The 10,323-nt window shown below is 37.1% G+C and overlaps 2 protein-coding genes and 1 long non-coding RNA gene across 4 annotated transcripts; 2 read left to right on the top strand and 1 right to left on the bottom strand.

Moving 5' to 3' along the window:
- Positions 1–2,345: 2,345 nt before the first annotated feature.
- Positions 2,346–4,255, top strand: LOC131440399 (elongin-B). 2 transcript variants are annotated; one of them, XM_058611660.1, is made up of 3 exons: positions 2,346–2,499; positions 2,596–2,727; positions 3,416–4,255. In XM_058611660.1, exons 2-3 carry the CDS (start codon positions 2,725–2,727, stop codon positions 3,767–3,769), a joined length of 357 nt encoding a protein of 118 aa, XP_058467643.1. In that variant the 5' UTR covers positions 2,346–2,499; positions 2,596–2,724; the 3' UTR covers positions 3,770–4,255. The 2 variants fall into 2 exon arrangements, with proteins under 2 accessions (XP_058467643.1, XP_058467645.1); XM_058611662.1 differs by lacking the exons at positions 2,346–2,499; positions 2,596–2,727 and adding an exon at positions 3,105–3,194.
- Positions 4,160–5,239, bottom strand: LOC131440398 (esterase AAEL000016). Its single transcript, XM_058611659.1, has 2 exons — positions 4,567–5,239; positions 4,160–4,508 (listed from the first exon to the last, which is right to left on the bottom strand). Exons 1-2 carry the CDS (start codon positions 5,141–5,143, stop codon positions 4,270–4,272), a joined length of 816 nt encoding a protein of 271 aa, XP_058467642.1. The 5' UTR covers positions 5,144–5,239; the 3' UTR covers positions 4,160–4,269.
- Positions 5,240–5,367: 128 nt separating this feature from the next.
- LOC131440400 (uncharacterized) lies at positions 5,368–7,085 on the top strand. The gene is made up of 2 exons (XR_009231385.1): positions 5,368–5,509; positions 6,301–7,085. It is a non-coding gene; the product is annotated as an uncharacterized LOC131440400 (long non-coding RNA).
- Positions 7,086–10,323: the final 3,238 nt, after the last annotated feature.

Raw genomic sequence — 10,323 nt, 5'->3', positions numbered from 1 at the left:
TTTACTCATTTTTTGACAGCTGGTCACAGTTTTCGAAAATGAGTACTTTTGATTCACCCACTGAGTACCCACAAGTTAGCGTGTAGCAAAACACATCACATCCAGAGGAAAAACACATCAAAGCTAAGTGAAAAATAATCTAATGTCGCATCTTAGTGAATTTGCACACGTAATCTTGAAACAAATCGCTTTGGTTATGTATTGATATGAAAAAGCATATTAAATTGAAGTGGTGTTTACATATGAATCGATCGCCGATGCCTCTTTGTTTATTACGGCAAATTCCAGTAATTTCCAATAAATTCTGCAGTGCATATCGAAATTTGATGATTTTTGTCTTTATTCTATTTGAAGTGTCAGATGGAAGAACTGTTGATTGAAGCGTACACGCTTATTTGTGGCTACCCAAAATTGAGTCAAAAGCTACCCAATTTCGCAATAACTACACCTACCCAAAATTGAGTAGAATAGGTATTACACAATTTTGGGTAAATAAGTTTTTCGCAAAATTTGAGTAGAAATTACTCGTTTTTGTTGACACTTGTAACACAGACTAACAGACAGGACACTCAAATTAGATTCTTCAATCATTTTAACGGTCATTTCGAATATTCCTTTATTTGGGACAGTACTCACATGTGTCATGATGGCGCCACGCTACCCTATCAAAAACATCCTGTCTGTCATCCAGACTGTGTTTACTTTTTCATTTATCAACAGAGTTGCCATTCATACAGAATTATTTGTAATGTATTGATTTGTATACGTCCATGCGAATTTCATGCAGGATACAGATTTAATACATATTGCCAAAACTATATACATAATTGTGCTACTTCTCATCCTCCAACGCAATACAAAATTGAACCCGTTTTGTTACAATATTTACTTGCTTCTGGTCTGCCGCCTCTTAATTTCGGGTGAAAACTACCAACACAATAAAAAATAGTCTAGATGAACAACGTTGAGTCAAATAAATGTTTACCTTCCAACATCGTGAAAAAGTTAAATATATTATCAACGTAATCCAATAATTTATTGTGACGATTCATTTTCAAATATTTTGATGAAATCAGGCATCCCTGCAAGCAGCTGATCGGTGTTGACGAACGAGGGGAAATCAACTAGTAAAAAAACTTTTACATAACACAAGGGGTGTACAGATAGTAAATAATTCGCGCAGTACAATATAGATGGAACTAGTGCATCACGAAAAAATATTTTTATAAGAATTTACTCATACTGTCATGTCTGTTAGTCTGTGCTTGTAAGCTCAAATTACTCATTTTTCATTGAATATGGATAGATTTAACGTTTCTATGATTTCTCAACAACTAAAAAGAAAATTCATAGTTTTACAAATTTTCATTTAATTTCAGACGGTGGAATCGTATCAACTCTGGGGGTGCACTTTTAATAATGTTACGCACTCGATGAAAAATATATCCACAGTGTGGTCCTTTTTCATATCCACTATGCCACAAGAAGAAAGCAGACCGAAATAATCAAACATAAAAATAAGAAAAATCATTTTCGAGATCATGAAACAGATGATCGTTTTCAACATACAAAATGCTCAATAGAATCATGTTCTTTTGTAGCCATAGCCCAAGATATTATATTTTTTGCACTGGTTTTGATTCTGTGCTTTGATGACGTATGGATCCGGAACAGTTTATCATCCCTCGGCATTATTTCCGAGCAATCACGCATAGGGCATTGAAAAACTGATTTTTATTTCACAATATAGAAATGCACTGTATAATGTAAAGTATGTACTTACCAACTAGAGCCTGATACGACTCACTGTTCACAAGATCTCTGATTTTTTTCCATTTTAAGCAACTTTAAATCTTCAATATTTCAAACATGAAAATGTCGGATGAAGCTAATTCTACTCAGTGAAAGTTTTATATTTTACTCATTTTTTGACAGCTGGTCACAGTTTTCGAAAATGAGTACTTTTGATTCACCCACTGAGTACCCACAAGTGAGCGTGTAATAATCGGAATTAGGGTAACAGAGGTATTTTGGCCACTTCATATATTTTGGCCCACCTAACAAACTTTATGGATTTAATCGATGTTAAGTAACCCATGTTGTATCAATTTGAAGCTAATCACATTAAATTACCTAATGCGGAAGGGATTTTCAAAGATAATACAACATTTGGTGGATATTTTTACAAAGTGGGCCAAAATAAAATCAATCCTAAAGTGGGCCAAAATACCTCTGTTACCCTAAAAGTACACAAAGAGAAACCGTCATTCGGGTTGTTCCAATTAATACGGGTAGACACCAGTGCACTTTTACATCGTGATTCAACTTCCCTAATGATCTGTCAAATACACATTGAAATCCTTCAAATTTCAACCCACCAACACACATCGACATCATCCTCAGCGATAGTAAGCGAAATCGAAGTGGTCATCGGGAGCAAAAGTGATTCTAAGGAACTCTTTTGAAAAATAAAACTGATCGGTCCATTGTTGTGTGTTGGTAAAAAACATTCTCTATTCATTCTAGTGTTTACCTGCGACACTCCATTAATAATTTGCTTTCTATTCGCATACTTTTGTTCCTACGTTCGACCAGCCGGTTGATCTGGGAATATTCTGTGTTTCGATAAACAGGAATTCGCTTGTAGACAGACAATACACATCTGGCGCTAAGTCTTGGATATCTCAGATAAAGATTCCGGCAGAGGAGCATTATTAGTTAAAAATGGTAGGTATTTTTATCATAGCGAGTCATATCGTAGTTCATTTTCACGATGTTATATTCTGTGGACAAAGTATAATAAGAATGCCATAACTTGAGAATACTATGATGATGACGAAGGAACTTTGAACGAGACATTATCTCTGACGTGTTGTAGTGATGATTATTATGGGATTTAACGTTCGATTACATGAGAATATTACTCGACAGTTATAGTATACATAATATTAATAGGATATTTACCTCATATTTTTTAGATTAAATGATAACAATCTCAATCTTATCTTTTATAATGATTTTGTGATAATGTAAATCTTTCTATTATATTGGTCTACTGCATTACAACAATACTATGTGAAAGTTTATATTTGTAAGTGAATGCTTAGCAAATCATCTAGCATTGAAACGCACAATTTTCTATCAACGTGTAGGTGCAGAGATAAGAAAAGTTCCCGTCCCACATTCGTCGACGGGTAATAGTTTTTCTATAATAAAAAAACTGCGGGTATTATCTAAGCGGTTTTGAGAGCGTTATTATATTTTGTCACCAATGAAGGGTTTGGGCTATTGCTAAACTGTGCGTTAATTTATTCTAACAAAATCTGTGAAAAAAAATATTTGGCTTAGTTAATTATTGTGATTTTTCTAATATAATTTTAATGTAACGCATAATACTGTGGCTTGCGTTTTGTAGGACGTCTTCATGATGATCAGACGGAAGAAGACAACGATATTCACCGACGCCAAAGAAACGACACCTGTTTATGAGCTTAAACGAATGATCGAAGGAATATTAAAAGTACCTCCCCGGGACCAACGTCTATACAACAAGGATAATCAGCTAATGGAGGACGAGCGAACACTACAGGATTGTGGCATCACGGTCACCACGGCTAAAGCGCAGTGTCCTGCCCAGCTTGGTCTGGCAATACGAGACAATGGCGGCGACTTTGAATCGCTTGAAATGACACCCTACTCGCTACCACCGGATCTACCGGATGTGATGAAGAACCAGGACGCAGCAAATGGGCAGGATCAACTTGCCTAATAAAATTTCCACAATGAATGATTATTCATTTTTATATTGCAAATCTTTGCTCACCACTGTGCACGCAAGTCCATGTTCTGTACGATTGTTCCTGCTTCTATATTCAGCTTAACTTTCAATTTATCCTGACGGTGGTTTTTAGATTGTTGCATTTCTTAAGATCAAATGGGCAAATTGAACAAACAGGGAAATTAGTTCTCACTCATCTAAACTTGGAAATAAACTTATAGACTTATAGTACATCAACTTTGTTATATAACTGAGCACTGTGGTTCGGTTTCTCTATGTTCGTAGCAACACCCTACAATTCAAATCCGGTCGATACCTTTGTTGGAATGTGCAGCATTGTATGTTCGATGGACTTAATTCAATGGGAAAAGAAGAAATGGATTTTTCAACTGTTAGACGTTTTGATTATTTTTATTTTTACATTTTTAATCAAATCAATTTCAGAATTCAATAAAGATTATTGTTTGATTGGGGGAATCAGCCAATTAGATCTAATCCGAATCATCATCTTCGTTGCAAACTGCCTGCGCAATATTTGATTCCTCCAGCATCAAACTGTTTTCGACAGTAGCGTTTTCGATTTCTTTAGCCTCCAGGTGATACTGCAAACGTTCGCGGAAGAACTCTACGTAGGTTTGCTTCTGAATTGCCTGCGCGGGAAAAAAGTGTCCTCCAGGATGAACTAGCATTTGCGGGTCTACAAACGTTTCGGCCAGTGACAAACTCATCTCTAAAAATAAACAGAATCAATGCCAATTCTAAATTAAATAACAGTAAATTATTTTTACCCCTTGGTATAATGTCGTCATTTTCTCCGAATATGTGTAGTGAAGGTATCTGGACCTTATTTTCATAGAAATTTAAATGTACTAAACTGCCGGAGCGAAAACCAGAACATAGCACTGCAAACTCCGGTTTAATAGATGTCATTCCTCGTGCACTCAAATCGCATAATAATCCCACAAAACAAGCACCTTGGGAGAATCCTAGAAGTCCACTACACTGTTCTTCCTTCCAAGTTTTTTCTACCAACCTGAGACTCTCCTCGAATCCGATTGCTGGGCCACTTTTGTTAGTTCCTTTGAATGTACCGTCATCCTTATTGAACCACCAGCTTCGTGAATTGGGATCTGATTCCGTTTCTGATTGGCAATCGGTCAGCGGTGGTGCAGTATGAGGCGCTGTCACAAAAACCAGTTCGGCGTATTTCTTGATAAATTTCCGGAATGATCCAAGTTTAGATTTAAGTATATCTCCATTCTGTCGGTATCCGTGCAAGGCTAAAATTTTCAATTTAGTAGAAATTTCGGTTGTTGCTGGAGAACATTTCCCGCTAGGAGACTTATTTTCTCCATCGTTTGCCATAGTTCTAATTAAATTAACCGAACGAATAATATAATGTGTAGCACTACTAGGAAAACCGCGTTGAGTCAGGTTCTTCTGGTAAATATAAACACAAAATTATTTAAGAATAAACTCATCGTTTAGTGCAGTTGTGAGAAGAGTACACGAAAACGTCAACCAATTTCCCCTTTTTGTCTCTTTCCACAAACGCACAAAACAAAAGTTGCTTTTACTCCCACACTAATGTTTCTGGTTCAGACTTCAGTCTGGCACTAACAACAGCTTGGGTCGGTAGTTGTACGTTCGCGGTAGCTGTACAACTCGTTGGCTTTTGCAAGTTTCTCTACCTTTCATTTTTTTTGTTATCGCATTCTGCAAAATGGAGCTGTAAGTGTTAATTAGTCAATGTTGGTCAATTGCTCGGGAAATTTTCCAAATACTTTAGTGTTTGGAGATAGTTTTTCGTGTTTAGCAAATCCCAAATGGGCAAGAAATAGAAATTACATTTGAATAAGTTTGCAATTACTAGTGAAATTTATCAGAGGGTTTTTTTTTGTGTAGAGCTCATTTTCACAAACACCGAAACAGAATTCGTAACCCACACTTAGGATTTTTTTTTATCCGAAAAAGTGGTGACAAGCGTACCAGACATTTGAAAGTGTATTTCACATTTCGCCCCACGTATTTTCATAATAAGTAATGAAGGTTATTCTACACGATCTTGCTTAACATAACTTTGAGAAGTTATGAGATATACGTGCGTACTGATGAGGTTTAATATGTTTATGAATTAATTAATGAAATCTTTCCATAGATTCGAACATTGTCATCTATATGTAAATCATGAAAATAGCAAATTAGTAAATTTGGTTTAAAATCGAGTAATATTTATATATCAACATTCGTCGATCAAGTGTAATGCTGCAAGCCACTGGATACCGATATTCATGACACCTTGCAATTTACCAGTAAAATTGTTTTCTACTTATCTAAATATTTTTACTAATTCTTAACTTCTATAATGCATTTCTAAAACAATGATCTAATTTACATCATTTTCGATTACCTACATGTAGCTAGAATAAACCTACAGAATATCTCAATATTTTAAAATTTCGTCACACATGAGAAGCACTGTATAGTAACTGTTTCCATTTTTCCGGTTTCGTCCAATCAAGCTTAAATTGTAGTGCACAGCGTGACGACAAACAAAATCAGTCGAAATTATTTTCTCTCTTACCGTTGATGCCGATGGCCGGATTCGTGGAAGCGCAGTAATAAATATTTAGAGCCGCATTCAACCAATCAGTTGCGATCAGTGAAAAGCGAGCACCGGTTACGATTCAACGTTGGTTAATATAAAATCTGAATCCGCAGCTCAAGAGTCAAGTTGTAAGCGAAAAAAAACCTAAAGTGTAAATAAAGAAGAAATAGTGTATACCAACGGAAGTGGCCGTTTCATATGATAGTTCGATCACCTCCGGTAAAGATTTTGCGATAACCGGTGGCCATTTGATTGTGTTTTATTCGTTCGGGTTCAACCGACTGGATCGGATTGTATTGGAGATTTAAAAAAGTGTGTGGTACCGTGAATTCAGTCTCAGGGGTGAAGAATTCTTTCAAATACGAAAGGCGAAATTGGCTATTGAGTTGAAATATTGTGTTACTGGAATAAAGCGATATGCGTTTAGTTCATGTGGATGCGATAGTGAATCAAAGAATTCAACCAAATTGTTTGGTCGAAGTAGCAAATAGTGATTTTCGCAAGTAACAAGTGTATTACGTTCGACAGCAGGGTCTGCCAGTTAAAAATCAAGCTGTTGTACAGTGTAATATCCGCACGAGGGCTGAATGAATGATGGAAGCGCGTGTCAACGGAGGAGCACTTTTTCGCGAGATCCACAAGAACACCTGGCTTCGAAGACTGAATGTTGATGGAAAACGACCTTCTGTACTAGCAAAGGTATGAGCAATAATTTTTACTATGTAATGTTGTTTTCTACTTCAATAACACCAATAAAACCGTCAATCGTTTCAACATCTCATGAAATCATGACTATGGTTTATGATTTGATGATAAAAATCATGTAAAAGAACTCATGAAATTTTTTAACGGTCAAGTGGCTGTTAAAGAAATAGTAGTAATAGTGATAAATTCAATCTTCATCTCAGTGCTCGATTTAAGCTTTCGAATCAAGTGATGAGAGCCGAGCTTCAATGAATCGATGGAATGCATATGAAGCAGACATTAACAGATCGGCTGAAAAGCTCGTATCGTTTCTATGAGAGGGCGCCACTAGAATTAAATCCATACCATTTTCAGTTAGTACCAACCTGCAAAAGATACGTGTATAAATTTGACAGCTGTCTGATTATTAGTTTGTGAGATATTGCATTTTGAGTGAAGCTACTTTTGTTATTGTGAAAAAAATGGAAAAAAAGGAATTTCGTGTGTTGATGAAACACTACTTTTTGATGAAAAAAAGTGCCGCCGATACCAAAAAATGGCTTGATGAGTGTTATCCAGACTCTGCACCGGGCGAAGCAACAATTCGTAAGTGGTTTGCAAAATTTCGTACTGGTCATATGAGCACCGAAGACGATGAACGCAGTGGACGTCCAAAAGAGGCTGTTACCGATGAAAACGTGAAAAAAATCCACAAAATGGTTTTCAATGACCGTAAAGTGAAGTTGATCTTGATAACTGACACCCTAAAGATATCAAAGGAACGTGTTGGACATATTATTCACGAATATTTGGTTATGAGAAAGCTTTGTGCAAAATGGGTGCCGCGTGAGCTTACAATCGATCAAAAACAACAACGAATTGATGATTATGAGCAGTGTTTGGAGCTGTTATATCGAAATAAAACCGATTTTTTTCGTCGATATATAACAATGGACAAAACATGGCTCCATCACTTCACTCCGGAGTCCAATAGACAGTCAGCTGAGTGGACTGCACGCGATGAACCGAACCCAAAGCGTGGAAAGACTCAACAATCGGCCGGTAAGGTTATGGCGTCTGTATTTTGGGATTCGCATGGTATAATTTTCATCGACTACCTTGAAAAGGGAAAAACCATCAACAGTGACTATTATATAGCGTTATTAGAGCGTTTGAAGGACGAAATTTTTAAAAAAACGGCCTCATTTGAAGAAGAAAAAAGTTTTGTTTCATCAAGACAATGCACCGTGTCACAAGTCGATGAAAACCATGCTGAAATTGAACGAATTGGGCTTCGAATTGCTCCCTCATCCACCGTATTTTCCAGATTTGCCTCCAGTGACTTTTTCCTGTTCTCAGGCCTCAAGAGAATGCTCGCTGGTAAAAAATTTAGAAGCAATGAAGAGGTAATCGCTGAAACTGAGGCCTATTTTGAGGCAAAGGACAAATCGTACTACAAAAATGGTATCGAAAAAGATGTTAATACGGTTTAGAATCGCAATCTGATACTAACTCGGATGATAAAATTTTGTTTTTATAAAAATTCCTATTTATATAAATATGTGTGAAATGTGCACGCAGAACTAAACAAATTAATCTTATTGTTAGTTCCAGAATTTTACCAACATTTCCGATTTATGTACTATCAGGTGTACAACTCTGCTTCCGCCGTTTTCCGATAGGTGGCTGTACCGGCTGAGGCTGGTCAAATTATATAGATGATAATGCCTTTAAAGTGAGTGTGTACAGTGCCTAACGAATTGTCATCGCCGTTTCAGTGACAGTTGTTGTTGTTTTCGTATTATTCACGCTCGAAAATGTCTGTTTATGTGCCCAATTCTCGCCATTTGTGGGAAGTTTTACTTTTCTGTTACAATTCGAAAAAAATGCAGCTGAAGCGCATCGAATGCTCTCAGAAACTTTCGATGATGCTGCTCTGAGTAAAAGAACGTGTCGGGAGTGGTTTCAACGTTTTAAAAATGGTGATTTCGATGTCGAAGGCAAACATGGTGGTGGAAGAGAAAAAACCTTCAAAGATGAACAACTAGAAGCATTGCTTGATGAAGATTCGTGCCAAACCCAAGAAGAGCTTGCCGAATCGTTGGGAGTGAGTCAGCAAGCCATTTCAAAACGTCTCAAGGCCCTGGGTATGATTCAGAAAGAAGGAAACTGGGTGCCGTACGAGTTGAAACCGAGGGACATCGAGCGCCGTCTATTTGTATGTGAGCAACTGCTTCAACGACTAAATCGTAAGGGATTTTTACGTCGAATCGTAACCGGTGGTTCGATACGATAATCCTAAACGCAGAAAATCATGGGGAAAGCCCGGGCATGCTACTTCGTCGAAGGGAAAACCGAATATTCGCGGCGCAAAGATGTTGATTTGTATTTTGGTGGGATCAGCTTGATGTGATTTACTACGAGGTCTTAAAACCGGGTGAAACCATCACAGGAGATCGCTACCGAACGCAAATGATGCGCCTTAGTCGCGCGCTAAAAGAAAAGCGGCCACAATATCAAGAGCGACATGACAAAGTCATCCTCCAATACGACAATGCTCGGCCTCACGTCGCAAAAGTGGTCAAAAAGTACCTGGAAACGCTAAAATGGGAAGTCTTGCCCCACCCGCCGTATTCCCCAGATGTCACCCCTTCTGACTTCCACCTATTCCGTTCGATGGCACACGGCCTGGCAGATCAACATTTTCAATCCTTCGAGGAGTTGGAAAATGGTTTGCTTCATGGATAGCGTCAAAAAAGGACTCCTTTTTTCGAGCCGGGATCCGAAAATTTCCGGAAAGATGGGAGAAAGTTGTCGCTAGCGACGGACAATACTTTGAATAATACATCTGTAAGCACTTTTTCGCAATGAAGCTTGTTGTACACCTGATACAATTTCTTGATTTGAAAAATTACGGTTACTGTGATATAAATATACAATATCGGGTTGTTTAATAAATAAATAAATGCTTCAAAATAAAACAATTTAGTATATGAATAAACCGTAATTCGCCTCAACGAGAGCTATCAACTGAAGTAAAAGTAATAAGTATAACTTGTTCTTTTGTTTATTGTTTTGTAGCTATCATACTGTTTATTAACATTTTTTCACTGCTAAAAAAACTTTCTATTAGTCGAATTTTGGAATGGTTCGTCTGTTGAATTAAATTCAATTACTTTTTAGAAAATAAATATCGAAATTTCAAATTTTGACTAAAAGTTTTGACAGTTCACAGCAAGGGGCAGATCGCTTA

The sequence above is a fragment of the Malaya genurostris genome, chromosome 1 (genome assembly GCF_030247185.1).
Source record: "Malaya genurostris strain Urasoe2022 chromosome 1, Malgen_1.1, whole genome shotgun sequence".
Classification (NCBI taxonomy): domain Eukaryota; kingdom Metazoa; phylum Arthropoda; class Insecta; order Diptera; family Culicidae; genus Malaya; species Malaya genurostris.
Note: the sequence above shows the minus strand (reverse complement) of the source record. Positions and strands in the feature narration are given on the sequence as shown.

What these genes read in the sequence shown, in the direction of transcription:
- LOC131440398 (XM_058611659.1), bottom strand. Translation starts at nt 5,143, where the DNA reads ATGGCAAACGATGGAGAAAATAAGTCTCCTAGCGGGAAATGTTCTCCA. An exon ending in TGACGACATTATACCAAGGG is followed by an intron (nt 4,509 to 4,566) that starts GTAAAAATAATT and finishes GTTTATTTTTAG; the next exon opens with AGATGAGTTTGTCACTGGCC.